The sequence below is a fragment of the Amaranthus tricolor genome, chromosome 16 (genome assembly GCF_026212465.1).
Source record: "Amaranthus tricolor cultivar Red isolate AtriRed21 chromosome 16, ASM2621246v1, whole genome shotgun sequence".
In the NCBI taxonomy this organism is placed as follows: Eukaryota; Viridiplantae; Streptophyta; class Magnoliopsida; order Caryophyllales; family Amaranthaceae; genus Amaranthus; species Amaranthus tricolor.
In genome coordinates this window covers 11,620,582-11,635,581 of record NC_080062.1, presented here as the reverse complement: position 1 = coordinate 11,635,581, position 15,000 = coordinate 11,620,582, and the positions used below count along the sequence as shown (strand labels likewise).

Below are 15,000 nucleotides of genomic sequence, written 5' to 3'. Positions count from 1 at the left end.
ACGAGCATGAAGAAATTAACGATACTTCTTTATCTTTTGAGTTGTTCTGCCGGATCGGTCGCTCAAGATCTTTGGTCTCTACCCGGACCCGATGAAAAAAATGGGATCACTTCTTATGGACTCGTTGAGAATGATTCTTATCTAGTTCATGGCCTATTAGAAGTAGAAGGCGCTCTGGTGGGATCCTCACGGACAGAAAAAGATTGCAGTCAGAATGATCGAGTGACGTTGTTTCTTCGGTCCGAACTAAGGGATCCTTTAGATATGATGCAAAATGGATCTTGTTCTATCCTTGATCATAGATTTCTCTATGAAAAATACGAATCGGAATTGGAAGAAGGGGAAGGAGCCCTCGATCCGCAACAGATAGAGGAGGATTTATTCAATCACATAGTTTGGGCTCCTAGAATATGGAACCCCTGGGGCTTTCTATTTGATTGTATCGAAAGGCCCAATGAATTGGGATTTCCCTATTGGGCCGGGTCATTTCGGGGCAAGCGGATCATTTATGATAAAGAGGATGAGCTTCAAGAGAATGAGTCGGAGTTCTTGCAGAGTGGAACCATGCAGTACCAGACACGAGATAGATTTTCCAAAGAACAGGGATTTTTTCGAATAAGCCAATTCATTTGGGACCCCTCAGATCCACTCTTTTTCCTATTCAAAGATCAGCCCTTTGGCTCTGTGTTTTCACATCGTGAATTCTTTGCAGATGCAGAGATATCAAAGGGGCTTCTTACTTCCCAAATGAATCCTCCTATATCTATATTTCAACGCTGGTTTCTCAAGAATACGCAAGAAAAGCACTTTGAATTGTTGATTAATCGCCAGAGATGGCTTAGAACCAACAGCTCATTATCGAATGGATCTTTCCGTTCTAATACTCTATCCGAGAGTTATCAGTATTTATCAAATCTGTTCCTATCTAACGGAACACTATTGGATCAAATGACAAAGACATTGTTGAGAAAAAGATGGCTTTTCCCGGATGAAATGAAAATTGGATTCATGCAAGAGTAGAAAGATTTCCCATTAGATAGAGAAGATCACCAAGATTTCGTGATCCGCTGCCGAACTTATTCCAATTCCAAGATCTCGGATCGAATTAATATTGATCCGAGATCTTGGAATTGCTCATTCAATGAGCATTCTCAATATTATGCCTTGAAGAGGACTCGAACCTCCACGCTCTTGAGCACGAGATTTTGAGTCTCGCGTGTCTACCATTTCACCACCAAGGCATCTTGAAAGTGATTCGTATTCCATGAATATGATATCTATCTAGTGTGATGTATGGAATATATAACAAAGGTGGAGTGTTGGAGTATTTCTATTGATCGGTCATATAGGCCAGGGTCGGACATCCAATTGCTTCGATTTGAATTATCCGGAGGATACCTTATCCTTATATATATCAAAAAGATGGATAATCAACCCTATTTTTCGATTCAATAGAAGCCTAAAGAGATGAATAGGGTCCCAAATAACGAGAGATGTAAAAAGCGGGTCCGATTTCGCCTATTCCTAATCCTATATGGAATGGAACGACGCGGGGATCCATATGTAAACATAGTATCTATTTAGATACGCTCGAATGACCCCTTCTCATAATGAGCATGTATATAACCCTATTCTGGTCCGGTATGGAATGAACTTATAATCATGGAATCGACTCGATCATCAGATTCTAGATTATAAGTTCATAACCCTAGCCCATTCCCATTTTGGGCGGAACAGATCTACTAAATTCTTTGATTCCAGTTAGTAAGAGTAAGAGGGATCTTAAACTAAGAAATAGACTCTAGAAGCTAAAAAAGGGTATCCTGAGCAATTGTAATAATCGGGTTCATTGATATTCCTGGTATAGTAGATGCTATCACACATAGGGCGCGAAGAATAAGACTAAAAAGGGGTTATTTGCTTTATTTTTCATCTATCTTTTTTTTTTTCAAAATAGAATTATATATAATTCTATTTTGTATAATTCTATTTTGAAAAAAAAAAGATAGAATAAATTCAAAAGAGAAATCAAATAATAAGATTCAGTTATCAATGGAAACGGAAAGAGAGGGATTCGAACCCTCGGTACGAATAACTCGTACAACGGATTAGCAATCCGACGCTTTCGTCCACTCAGCCATCTCTCCCCGTTGAAAATAGTAATAGTCAAATATTAAATAAAAAATTTCGAAAAATTTGAAAATTATGTAAAAAATATGTAATAAACTCAAATTAATTAGACTAAAATAAAAAAATTCAAAATATATATAATCTATATATAACCAAAATATATAATATATATATAACACAATATTATATATAACATAATATATATATACAAAATATACAAGTTGTATTGTGTAAGACAACATTAAGTACAAGTTTTATTTGAAATTTTCATAATTATATTAAAAATTAAAAAGAAAAAAAAAGACTGAATATTTAATATTAATTAATAGAAAAATAGAATATTTAATTAAATACTTCTTCGCCCGAAAGGGACTCTTTTTTGATTCCCACGGCCTGGCCTGATCAATACCTCGCCAGGCCCTTTTTGTTTTAATGAATTCTAGGGATTCTATAGAATAAAGAAAATGATTTAGTTGATAATGATCATAAAAAATTCCTTCAAGAAAAAATAGAACTTTTTTTTTTTTAGTTATTTAACTATAACTTTTTAAAATCTGATTAAAACTCATAAAATCCTCCTACAAAAAGTGTCAATACTCTAAATTTCATGATTCTTTTCGAATCCTGTCTTGATTACATCCAATTTCAGTGTTCGACAAAAGTTTTATTTGGATACAATAATCCAACTGTAGCGGGTATAGTTTAGTGGTAAAAGTGTGATTCGTTCTATTAACCCCTTAATAGTTAAGGGGTCTACCGGTTTGATTACTATTCCGATCAAAAACTTTATTTCTTAAAAGGAATTAATCCTTTCCCTCTCAATGAAAAAATTGAGGAAAATTATACATTCTCGTGATTTGGATCCAAAACTCAATTATATTAGAAAGTGGAATTTTTGGATTATGAAGTTACGAAACATAAAATTTTGTTGAATTGGATGAATACTTCCAATTGAATGAGTATAAGGAAGAGATCTATGGATAAAGATAGAAAAAAGGGTTTCTAATCGTAACTAAATCTTCTAGTTTTTTATAGAGAAGCAAAATAGCTATTAAATGATGACTTTAGTTTACTAGAGGCTTCAATCAACATATTTCTTTTTTTAGCTTAGCTCGGTAGAAACAAAAGACTTTTCCTTAGGATTCTCTCAAATAGAAATAGAGAACGAAGTAACTAGAAAGATTGTTAGAATCGCCTCTTCTAGAGGGATCATCTAGAAAGTAAGTTGTTTTGAATTGAATGCATTCATGCAAAAAACTGACATAGATGTTATGGGTGATTTTTTCTTTTGTAATTTTATTCCCGCCTTAGATTAGGGTCTGGGAATTGCTCCTTTTTCCATAAAGGAGCCGAATGAAACCAAAGTTTCATGTTCGGTTTTGAATTAGAGACGTTAAAATTCATAAATCAACGTCGACTATAACCCCTAGCCTTCCAAGCTAACGATGCGGGTTCGATTCCCGCTACCCGCTCCATTCTGTATTAATTAATGCATCATTGAATTAAATACGCAATTCAAACAAAAAATTCACATCTCCCATCACATACAATCCGATTCTTTTTTGGAAACACAAAATAAGAAAAAATCCGAAAAATCGGAATGAAAAGCGTCCATAGTCTAATGGATAGGACATGGGTCTTCTAAACCTTGGGTATAGGTTCAAATCCTATTGGACGCAATTTATTTCCATATATTTTTTTTAGATATCCATGTGAAAAAGGGTATTTTCTTTTTTATTTAATAATACAAAAAATTCAGAGGGTTCAGAGGGATGGATTTCTTTACGCTTGTTCCTGAAGTCGAAAGCGTTCCATCTGTTCTTGAATAGCTTCTTTTAAAAGGGCTTCTGCGTCTTCAGTAAATGTCTTGGTAGAAGATATAATTTCTTGGAACTCCGGTTTATTAGTTTTTACATAAGTACGTAATTCAACAATAAATTTCCTTACTTGCTCAAGTTCTAATGAATCAAGATAACCATTCGTTCCGGTATATATAGTCAATACCTGTTCTTCGACCTTGAGAGGAGCTGATTGGGGTTGTTTCAGTAATTCACGTAATCGTTGCCCTCTTGCCAACTGATTCTGAGTAGCTTTATCAAGATCAGAAGCAAATTGGGCAAAGGCTTCTAATTCTGCAAATTGGGCCAGTTCCAGTTTTAATTTACCAGCTACTTGTTTCATAGCTTTAATTTGAGCTGCGGACCCCACCCTAGAAACAGAAATACCCACATTAATTGCTGGTCTGATTCCAGCATTGAATAGATCGGCGGATAAAAATATTTGTCCATCTGTAATGGAAATTACATTCGTAGGAATATAAGCCGAAACATCTCCTGATTGGGTCTCGACTATTGGTAAAGCAGTCATACTTCCTTCACCTAAACGAGAACTTAATTTAGCGGCTCTTTCCAAAAGTCGTGAATGCAAATAAAAAACATCTCCTGGATAAGCTTCACGACCAGGCGGTCTTCGTAATAGAAGAGACATTTGGCGATAGGCTTGTGCTTGTTTGGAAAGATCATCATAAATGATTAAAGTGTGTCGTTCACGGTACATAAAATATTCCGCCAGCGCCGCTCCGGTATAAGGAGCCAGATACTGTAATGTAGCGGGGGAATCCGCTGTTTCGGCTACCACAATAGTGTACTCCATTGCTCCCCTTTCCTGGAAGGTAGTAACTACCTGCGCCACAGAAGATGCTTTTTGACCAATAGCTACATAAACACATATTACATTTTGTCCTTGTTGATTAAGAATCGTATCTGTGGCTACGGCTGTTTTACCAGTTTGTCTATCCCCAATAATTAATTCTCGCTGGCCACGTCCTACAGGGATCATTGAATCAATAGCAATAAGTCCGGTTTGAAGAGGCTCATATACGGAACGTCTCGAAATAATACCGGGAGCGGGAGATTCAATTAACCGAGATTCCGAAGCCGAAATTTCACCCCTACCATCAATAGGTTTAGCTAGGGCATTTATAACACGACCCAAATAAGCTTCACTCACAGGTATCTGAGCAATTCTTCCTGTTGCTTTTACAGAACTTCCTTCTTGTATCAGCAAACCATCACCCATTAATACAACACCAACATTATTGGATTCCAAATTCAAAGCAATGCCTATTGTCCCCTCTTGAAATTCTACTAATTCACCTGCCATTACTTCATCAAGACCGTGAATACGAGCAATGCCGTCACCTACTTGAAGTACGGTACCGGTATTTACAACCTTTACTTCTCGATTATATTGTTCAATACGTTCACGGATAATATTGCTAATTTCGTCTGCTCGAATGGTTACCATGAGTCTTTCTTAATTCTTTATTTCTTTCTTTTTTTTTTTTATTATTGGAAACAAAAAAATAATACCTACAATCGAATAGAAGGACTAATCGGTTATTTCGTTCATCGCACCAAACATGCCAATATTAGCGTTGATGGTCCGTAAATGTAATTCGTTGTTTAAACAACTATTCAGAGTTCCTAGAGCTCCTTGTAAGGCTTGTTGGAAAACCCGTTGTCGGACTTGATTAATCGCTTTTTGTTGTTCAAACTGAATGGTCTCATTTTTGTAATTTTCTAATTGTTCTAAAGTTTTATAAGTTGAATTAATCAAATTGATTTTTTCGCGTTCTATTTCAGAATATCCATTCACTCGAAACTGATCCGCTTCCATTTCGACTTTTTTTAAACGAGCCCTGGCTTTTTCAAGCTGTTCAATGGCTTTTCCGCGTAGTTCTTCTGAATTTCGAATAGTACTCAAGATTCTCTGTTTTCGATTATCTAATAAATCATTTAATGAAAGTAGATTATCTTTCCATTCATTTCAAAACGTTCATGATCCCTTCCCGAACCAAACTTGAATCTTTCAATTCATTTGGCTCTCACGCTCAATTACTTCAATTATTTCGGGCAAATTTCCATACCTTTTTTGAATGTAATGAACCTATCCTCTCTTCTCTGGTCATGTTCCACAAAAAATGGAAACGAATCACTAATCAAGACTAGAATATTTGGAGGACTCTTCTGACCCAAACAAAAAAATAGAAATATATTTATATATTTTAAGTATTAAATATAAGTATTAAGTAATTGTCAGCAAAGTTGTTTTTTTTCTTCAAATCCAATTTTTTTTTACTTTATACGTAGGTCGTCGACTCAGCCTTTGGCATTTATTTACTTAAAATATATTCTTAAGTAAATAAAAAGGATAAACCTTTTTCCAATACCAATAAAAAAAGAAAAAAAGGATTCAAATCTTTTTATCGACATGAGTGTTATATATCGAAAAATTTATAACGATTTTAAAATACGTCTCGGTATTAAGTATCAATATAATGGTAGTAAAGAATACCCTGCTGTGCTTCGACTTCAAACAATTTAAGCTTTAACCATGTTAATGGTCCTACATTATTGGTTAATAGAGAATCAAAGTATATTTCCCAACAAATCACGAAATGCTATGGTTCTTACATATGATTTCTTTATTTATTATTGATTCAGAAGTCATTCGTGAAATCATGCACCTTAGAATTTCGCTTTAATTATAAAGACAAAAAGAGGTACAGTTGGTTGAATCCAACCTATTTTTGAAATAAACAACCCGCACACACTCCCTTTCCAAAAAAAATCAATACACCAAGAACTACACTTAGATTTATTAGATTTGTTGCTAAAATATCGGTATTAAACCCGAAACTCCCGGCGGATGGCCAGTGACCCAAGAAAACGAAAGAATCGGTTACATTTTTCATATGATCTCCTCTTATAAATAAACTACAAAAATCATTGTATTATTTCACTTCGTTGGTACTTAATAAATATAAAATAAATAAAAAAAGTTTTGAAAAATTATTTTTTATTTATTTTATATTGAGATTCCCTAATTTCCAATAAGAATAATACTTCATTTTTTGGAATAGAATTCTTAATATTAATTAGGTACTAGGTTTCATGCGAATTGCGAAATACCTCCTTTGTTGCAAGACTTCGCCTTGGAACTTACGAAGGGGAAGGAAGGAAGAAAGCGAGTGGGTAACACTAATTCTTCATCCTCAAATAAGTCCTTCCCGTGGGTTATTTTCGCAACGAATGAGTAATTGTGTAGGAGCGATATTTTACTATAAATGTGAAAAAGCAACCTGCAAATCCAAGACTATAAAAGAAATATGTATTTATCATATTTCTTTTTTGAGATTAAACAAAAGGATTCGCAAATAAAAGCGCTAATGCTACAACCAATCCATAAATTGTTAAAGCTTCCATAAAAGCTAAACTAAGTAATAAAGTACCTCGTATTTTTCCCTCTGCTTCGGGCTGTCTCGCAATACCTTCTACAGCTTGTCCCGCAGCAGTACCTTGACCAACTCCAGGTCCAATAGAAGCAAGCCCTACAGCCAATCCAGCAGCAATAACGGAAGCGGCAGAAATCAATGGATTCATGATAAGTTCCTCACACACAAAAAAAAGAAATGGTTAATGATACAATCAACCAATGCATTAGGACTTAATTATTCCGTTAGTAATATTCATCCAGTCGAAATAACTAAAATAAAAACGCCAAATTGAAATAATAAATAATAATATTATTGAATCATTCGATCATTAGAAAGACTTAATCTTTTTTTAGTTCCTATTTGTTGAGTCTTTCTGAATTAATACAACCCGAGTTTTCCATTTATTTTTTCTAATCATTAATCATTCTTCGATCTTTTTCGTTATTTGATCTGTTTATTCATTCAATTCGCAGTCCTAAACAAAACGGAAGGACTTCAGTTTGGTATCCGAAATTTAAGAAATTTAAGTAGGGCAAATGAAATATTCATTCATATATAACTTGCCAATCTCTAATATAAAATATACATATGTTTCTTCAATAACGTAAACCGGCGATTCTATTTTTAATTCAATCGGATTTTCTAATCATTCTTCGAACCATCTAATCTGCAAGAATTAACTTAAATAGTCATTAGATTCCACATACCTGCGGCACCCCCTCTCTACTAACCAACGCCTTCTTTTCTTTTTTATTTTACACTTCTCGCTCGAATCTTTTTTTTTCTATTCCGGTTAGACTGTATGAATTTTGACATTTATATGTTCTAGATAACATAGATTATCTTGATAGAATATCTTGATACATAGATATATTACCTGGATCTAAACTAAACGATAGACTCTTCCTAACACTAATCAATGATGACCCTCCATGGATTCGCCTATATAAGCTGCAGCTAAAGTTGCAAAAATAAGAGCCTGAATACCACTTGTAAATAATCCAAGAAACATCACAGGTATAGGAACCACTAAAGGTACTAAAGAAACAAGAACAACAACTACTAATTCATCCGCTAATATATTTCCGAAAAGTCGAAAACTAAGTGATAGAGGTTTTGTGAAATCTTCTAAGATGTTAATGGGTAAAAGAATTGGGGTTGGTTGAATGTATTTACCAAAATAACTTAATCCTCTTTTTGTAAGACCCGCATAGAAATAGGCTACTGACGTGAGTAAAGCTAAAGCAACAGTCGTATTTATATCATTGGTGGGTGCGGCTAACTCCCCATGAGGTAATTGTATGATTTTCCAAGGCAAAAGAGCCCCTGACCAATTCGAAACAAAAATAAATAGAAACATAGTCCCAATAAAGGGAACCCAAGGACGATACTCTTCTCCAATTTGAGTTTTGCTCACGTCTCGAATGAATTCAAGGACATATTCAAAGAAATTTTGACCGCCAGTCGGAATAGTTTGTGGACTCCGAACAGCTATAGCAGCTGAACCTAATAAGATAGCAATTACAACCCAAGAAGTTATAAGTACTTGACCATGAATTTGGAAACCTCCTATTTGCCAATAGAAATGTTGGCCTACTTCCACACCAGATATATCATATAACCCCTTTAGTGTGTTAAGTGAATATGATGGAATATTCATATTGTCCTCTGACAGAAATATAACTTAAAAAAAAAATTATTTTGATTCAACCATCGCTTTCTCGACTTGTTTACTTTAATTTTCTATTTAAAATACCGATTAATTAAATAAAATTAAATAATATCATATTCCAAGTTTTTAACTAGTTTTTGAGATTCAGGATATAGGAACCGATATAGAACTTAGCAAATCCGTTTTTGATTTTATTATGAATCAAGGATTTCTTATATAGCTAGAGCGACCTTCACAAATTGCAAATACTAATTTAGTAAGAATTAATCGAATTGAAGCTATAGCGTCATCGTTTGCCGGAATCGAAATATCTGCGAGATCCGGGTCACAATTTGTATCGATTAAACAAATCGTTGGAATTCCCAAAGTAATACATTCTCGAAGGGCTGTATATTCTTCTTGTTGATCAACGATGATTACAATATCCGGTAATCCTGTCATATACTTGATCCCGCCCAAATATGTTTGCAAGTGAGATAATTGTCTCTTCACCACGGCTGCGTCTCTCTTTGGAAGACGAGCGAGTCTCCCTGTCTTTTGTTCCATTCTCAAGTCCCTGAATTTTTGAAGTCGCGTTTCTGTCGTGGACCAATTCGTTAACATACCCCCCAGCCACTTTTTATTAACATAATGACAGCGAGCCCTTATTGCAGCCCATGCTACTGAATCAGCTGCTTTATTTTTTGTCCCTACAATTAAAAATTGTTTTCCTCTACTTGATGCATCAAAAACTAAATCACAAGCCTCTGATAAAAAACGAGCAGTTCTAGTAAGATTTATAATATGAATACCTTTACATTTTGTAGAGATATAAGGCGACATTCTAGGATTCCATTTACGAGTACCGTGACCAAAATGAACTCCCGCTTCCATCATCTCTTCCAAATTGATGTTCCAATATCTTCTTGTCATTTCTCCCCACACTTTCTCTTTTTTTTATTTTTTTAATAAAGAGATGAGGTATTCTGAAATAAATAATTGTTCCAAGGGAACCTTCTTTTCTACCACGGATTGGCCATTGATATACAACGCAAACCATTAATTCCTTTCTATTTCGTTATTTTTTGAATTTCTTTATTTTTTTACTAATTTTTTTATTACTAAATTAAATAACCATAACAAATACATAAAAGATAAAAAAGATGAATCTATTCTATTAAACCCCAAAAATCATTGTTGTTTTGATCTATCACAGAAATTCTTTGAAAGATAAGAATCAAATAATTCTCTGTGGTAAAACAAAATATCTCTCATTTCTCCCTCGAATAGATTCTTTTTTTTTGTTTTCAACGGAATACCCTTATGTTGACTTGAATGGTGTACGACTCCTTTGAATCCGGTCCCAACAGGTATCATTCCCCCTAGAACAACATTTTCTTTTAGTCCTTTCAACCAATCGATACGGCCCCGGAGAGCCGCTTTTGCTAAAACTCGAGCAGTTTCCTGAAAACTCGCTTCGGATATAAAACTTTGCGTATTCAAAGATGCTCGAGTTATTCCCAATAAGGTAGCTCGATAACATATTGCTTCGTCCAAAGCGCGCCCCGTTCGTTCTGCCCGAAACAATCCAATAAGTTCTCCGGGCAAAAAAACATTAGACATTCCATCTTCTGAAACCAAGACTTTTGATGTTATTTGACGTACAATAATTTCTATATGCCTATTATGTATCTGCACCCCTTGTGATCGATAAACCTTTTGGATCTTATTAACCAAAGAGATACGACTTTGCGCTATAGTTAGCTCAGCCCCAATCAAGAATCCCCAAGGAATTCCAAGAATTCGTCTTATACGTTCGTTCCAACCATCAATCCTCTTTTCTAGATTCATAGATATTGAATCAATGGAACGAACTTCTAAAACTTGTTCCACCTTTGGAAGACCTTGCGTTATGTCACCAGACCTCGATTTTTCATATATAAATGTAACTAATGTATCCCCCTCATAAACGATTGATCCATAATGACCATGAACTGTTGCTCCCGGAGTAGCCAAATAGGGCTTAGCCAATCTTATTACTACGGAGTCAAATTGAACAATTATAACTTGACCCGATTTTAAGTATGGTCCATTTTTGGTCATACATACATTTTCACAAACAAATTGTCCAAGATAAATTTTTGTGGATGTCTCTTCACAAAAATTATAATGAAGAAAATACCAATTCAATTTTAATGGATTCAAAATGATGTTACTGCATGGATCGGGATTATAAATTTTTCCATTTTCATCCATTAAATAATACGGAAATTTAATTAGTTGAAAGGTTTGTTTTAAATTGTCAAGTTGCAAATAATTAATTACCGAGATCTGATTATGAGTTATTAAATGGTAAAATGAAAAAAAATGAGAAATTGGAAGGGCTGTCCCTAAAGAACCAAACGAATTCCTAATTAAACTTAGGGAATCTTTTTGAATTGATTCTTTGTGAGATTTTACACCTTTGGATGGGAATGGACCTATTCGAAAACATTTGGATGATGACAAAATTATACAAAATTGAGATTCTTTGTTTATACCCAACAACGTACGAACAGTTCCTTGATTTTGGTTAAATGATTGTTGAAGTTTTGTCTTTGAATAAATGGAATAAAATGGATTCATATTGGTATGATTTGATCCCTCATTTTTTTCTGATAATGGATCATCTCGTTTCCCGATATACGAAATATGGGATTTCACTAAATGGATCCTTAGAAAATCTCGAATCATACCGTTTGTTTTTACTTCAACAAAAGAAGCACGGGCCTCTTCAATAGAAGAACTTTTTTTATTTTGATTCCAATTCAATACTAAACAAGTACGTACTAATTGAATACTTGTGTCAGAAATTTCTCGAGTGGCTTTGCCATTTCCATAAAGGATATAATTGACAACTCGAAGTTGCACATTATCCCTTTCCTGCAACAAATACTGAGGGAAAAGTGTTGTTAAATTGATACCGTCCGTTATTTCATATGGGACTACGGGTCGAACCAAAACAAAAGATTTTTTCTTAGTAGGGGTGATCCGTTGGACATAGATCCAATTTTTCAAATCTTTTGAGTCCTTGGAATTTGTTCTGCCTGGTGGTATCAAAATGCCACTATGTCGGGATATTTTATCTGTCTCCCCAGGAAAATGTATATCTCCAGAAAAAATTTTAAGTTCAATCTTTTTTTTTTCCTCTCCACTCGGACCACTCCGCCCACTCGGCTTCTTGTATTTAAAGTGATTTGTGTATCTACTCCAATGATACTATTGTTGCGTACCATTATGGACGAAGATCCGGGTAAGATATGAACTTCTTCGGGAATGAAAAAAAACCGATCTACTTTCATTTGGTATTTTGGTCGAAATTCTTTGACTCCTCGATACTCAATCAAATCCTCTTTTTTAACGATTGAATGCATTTCTGTAGTCCCATATTTAGTAATTCCCGAACTCTTTCTTCGGTATCGAGGATCATCGAAATAAGCAAAAATACTATTTCTACGAAAAATACCATTTATAGGTATTTCAATTGAGAGACCAGAACGGTACCTTAAGTCTTTTTCTCGTTCTTGATTCGATTGAAATGGAATAATGAATCTATTTCTTCGTTTCTTTGCCAATAAATCAGAATTTTTTGCAGGATATATGAGATTAAGTTCGGAATAATCAGGAATCCTATCCTCTTTTTTACTAAAAGAGTCCGATAATTTCTCTTTTATTTGATCATTAATGACTGAGGGGTTAGAAATATCTATTTGTTCGAAAGAAAGAGAATGAATGTTCGTTTGATCTTGATCCTTGGAGAGCGAAAAGGGGACTACACTCGATCTGTACGGCCTTCCGGATAATATCCATAAATGACTTGTTTTTGGTAAGAGATGAACATTACCGTATGTAAATTCGGGTGCATGGTACACATCGGTACTCCAGTGCATTTCTCCTTCTGAGTCCGAATAAATATGTTTTCGAACCCTTTCCTTAAAATTCAAGTTAGATGTCCCCGCGCGAATTTCAGCAATCACTTGTTCGGATTCAACATATTGATTGTTTTGAACTAAAAGAAAACTTTTGGGCGGAATATTTACATTATGTAGAGTATCTTCACTCTCAATAGTGACATACAAGTCGATATAACATAGAAAGGCGGGATGTCCATGACGTGTACGTGTGGGATGAACTAAATCCTCATTGAATTGGATTTTTCCATTAGAAGGGGCTCGTACATGTTCTGCAGTACCCCCTGTGAATACTCCGCCCGTATGAAAAGTTCTTAATGTTAGTTGAGTACCAGGTTCCCCAATAGATTGACCTGCAATAATACCCACAGCTTCTCCCAATTCAACCAGGTCGCCGTGAGTCGGACTCCGGCCATAGCATAATCGACAGATCCAAGATGCACTCCTACAAGTAAAAGGAGTTCGAATGGATACTGGTTGGGTTCGAAGCGTTATGAATCGGTTGACAAGTCCAACCCCGATATCTTGGTTTCGGGTGGCAATGCACCGTGAACCCATATATATATCATCTGCTAATACACGACCGATTAATGTTTGGATAAAAATTCTTTCCGGCATTATGCCGTTCCGAGAAGTTACAGAAATACCTCGAATAGTGCCACAATCCGTTCTACGTACAACAATATGTTGAACTACTTCGACAAGCCTTCGCGTGAGATATCCAGCGTCTGATGTTCGTACAGCAGTATCCACAACTCCTTTGCGGGCTCCGTAGCAAGAAATGATATATTCTGTTAAAGAGAGTCCTTCGCGTAAATTGCTTTGAATAGGTAAATCAATCATTTGTCCTTGTGGATCTGACATTAATCCTCTCATACCTACTAATTGATGTACCTGAGACACATTTCCTCTAGCTCCCGAAAAAGACATTATATAGACTGGATTATAAGGGTCAGTCATCCTAAAATTAGGATTCATTTCTTGTCGCAAATATTCACTTGTAGAATACCATATCTCAATAGATTGACGTAATTTTTCTACCGCGTGTACATTCCCATAATGATGGTGTTTTTCCAAACTCAAACTTTGTTGTTCAGCATCTTGGACTAGCCATCCTTTAGAAGGTATTGTTAAAAGATCATCAATTCCTAATGAAATGGATGTAGCAGTGGCTTGCTGGAAACCCAGAGTCTTTACTTGATCCAGGATGTGTGACGTATATGCCATTCCAAAGTGATCGATTAATCGACTAATAAGTCGTTTCATGGCAATTCCATCTATCGCTTTATTGTGAAAGACCAAATTGGCCCGTTCTGCCATAAGTACCTCCATATTCCGATGAGTAGGATTCGACAATGAATGGGGTTGAGTTAGTGTGATTCGAAAACTTCCTTTTCTTGATCTTAATTCACCTAAAACTTCACAAATTAGAATCCTAGTTAAACCCGAAAGACTCAAATTCCGCTGGGATTGAAGAATTACGTAGCTTAGGTACAATATGATTTAAGTATACTATGAGCAGGCTTGACAAAATCCTTGTATAGCTTCTTCAATTTCTCGATAAAGAGAAATATGACCAACCGTAGTTCGAATGTATATAAAAAGAATTTCTTTTTTGACACTTCTTATTATTAGATAGTGCGCATAAATCTCATGATAGGTACCCAAAGATTCATAGTGAACTTCAATAGGAGTTTCTTTTGAAGCAATAATGCGTTGATCTAACTGCCACCGGAGCCACAAAGGACTATCTAAATTGATTCTTTTTTGACGATAAGCTCCAATTACATCATAGGAATTACAAAAAAAGGGTTCTTTCATATACTGATAATTATTATTATTAATTTGATCATTTTGATATATTTTTTTAGTCCCTGGATTATACCTATTTGCACAAATACCTCGACGAGTCCCACTCGTTAATATATAGAGTCCAATAAGCATATCTTGAGTTGGTACGGAAATGGGATCCCCGATAGCTGGAGACAAAA

At 35.1% G+C, this 15,000-nt stretch overlaps 4 protein-coding genes, 2 non-coding genes and 4 pseudogenes across 6 annotated transcripts in view; 1 reads left to right on the top strand and 9 right to left on the bottom strand.

The window, feature by feature from the left end:
• The window catches only part of LOC130802039 (protein Ycf2-like), a 7,409-nt gene extending 5,344 nt beyond the window's left edge, over positions 1-2,065 (top strand). Inside the window, exon 1 of the mRNA XM_057665961.1 lies at positions 1-2,065. This exon is cut by the window's left edge and continues 5,344 nt beyond it. Within this exon, the coding sequence (XP_057521944.1) occupies positions 1-1,020 (1,020 nt within the window). The 3' untranslated portion in view covers positions 1,021-2,065.
• Positions 1,161-1,241, bottom strand: TRNAL-CAA (transfer RNA leucine (anticodon CAA)). The gene has a single exon. It is a non-coding gene; the product is annotated as a tRNA-Leu (tRNA).
• TRNAS-GCU (transfer RNA serine (anticodon GCU)) lies at positions 2,060-2,147 on the bottom strand. Its single transcript has one exon. It is a non-coding gene; the product is annotated as a tRNA-Ser (tRNA).
• Positions 2,148-3,855: 1,708 nt separating this feature from the next.
• LOC130802059 (ATP synthase subunit alpha, chloroplastic) lies at positions 3,856-5,444 on the bottom strand. The gene has a single exon (XM_057665971.1). The coding sequence runs from the start codon at positions 5,434-5,436 to the stop codon at positions 3,913-3,915; it is 1,524 nt and encodes a 507-aa protein (XP_057521954.1). The 5' UTR covers positions 5,437-5,444; the 3' UTR covers positions 3,856-3,912.
• Positions 5,445-5,449: 5 nt separating this feature from the next.
• Positions 5,450-6,886, bottom strand: LOC130802095 (ATP synthase subunit b, chloroplastic-like; annotated as a pseudogene).
• A 442-nt stretch (positions 6,887-7,328) lies between these two features.
• On the bottom strand, positions 7,329-7,574 carry LOC130802081 (ATP synthase subunit c, chloroplastic). The gene has a single exon (XM_057665989.1). The coding sequence runs from the start codon at positions 7,572-7,574 to the stop codon at positions 7,329-7,331; it is 246 nt and encodes an 81-aa protein (XP_057521972.1).
• Positions 7,575-8,149: 575 nt separating this feature from the next.
• On the bottom strand, positions 8,150-9,999 carry LOC130802069 (ATP synthase subunit a, chloroplastic-like; annotated as a pseudogene).
• Positions 8,150-14,342, bottom strand: LOC130802044 (DNA-directed RNA polymerase subunit beta''-like; annotated as a pseudogene).
• On the bottom strand, positions 9,282-9,992 carry LOC130802541 (30S ribosomal protein S2, chloroplastic). The gene has a single exon (XM_057666552.1). The coding sequence runs from the start codon at positions 9,990-9,992 to the stop codon at positions 9,282-9,284; it is 711 nt and encodes a 236-aa protein (XP_057522535.1).
• Positions 14,343-14,521: 179 nt separating the features above from the next.
• Positions 14,522-15,000, bottom strand: part of LOC130802083 (DNA-directed RNA polymerase subunit beta-like) — a 6,066-nt pseudogene continuing 5,587 nt past the window's right edge.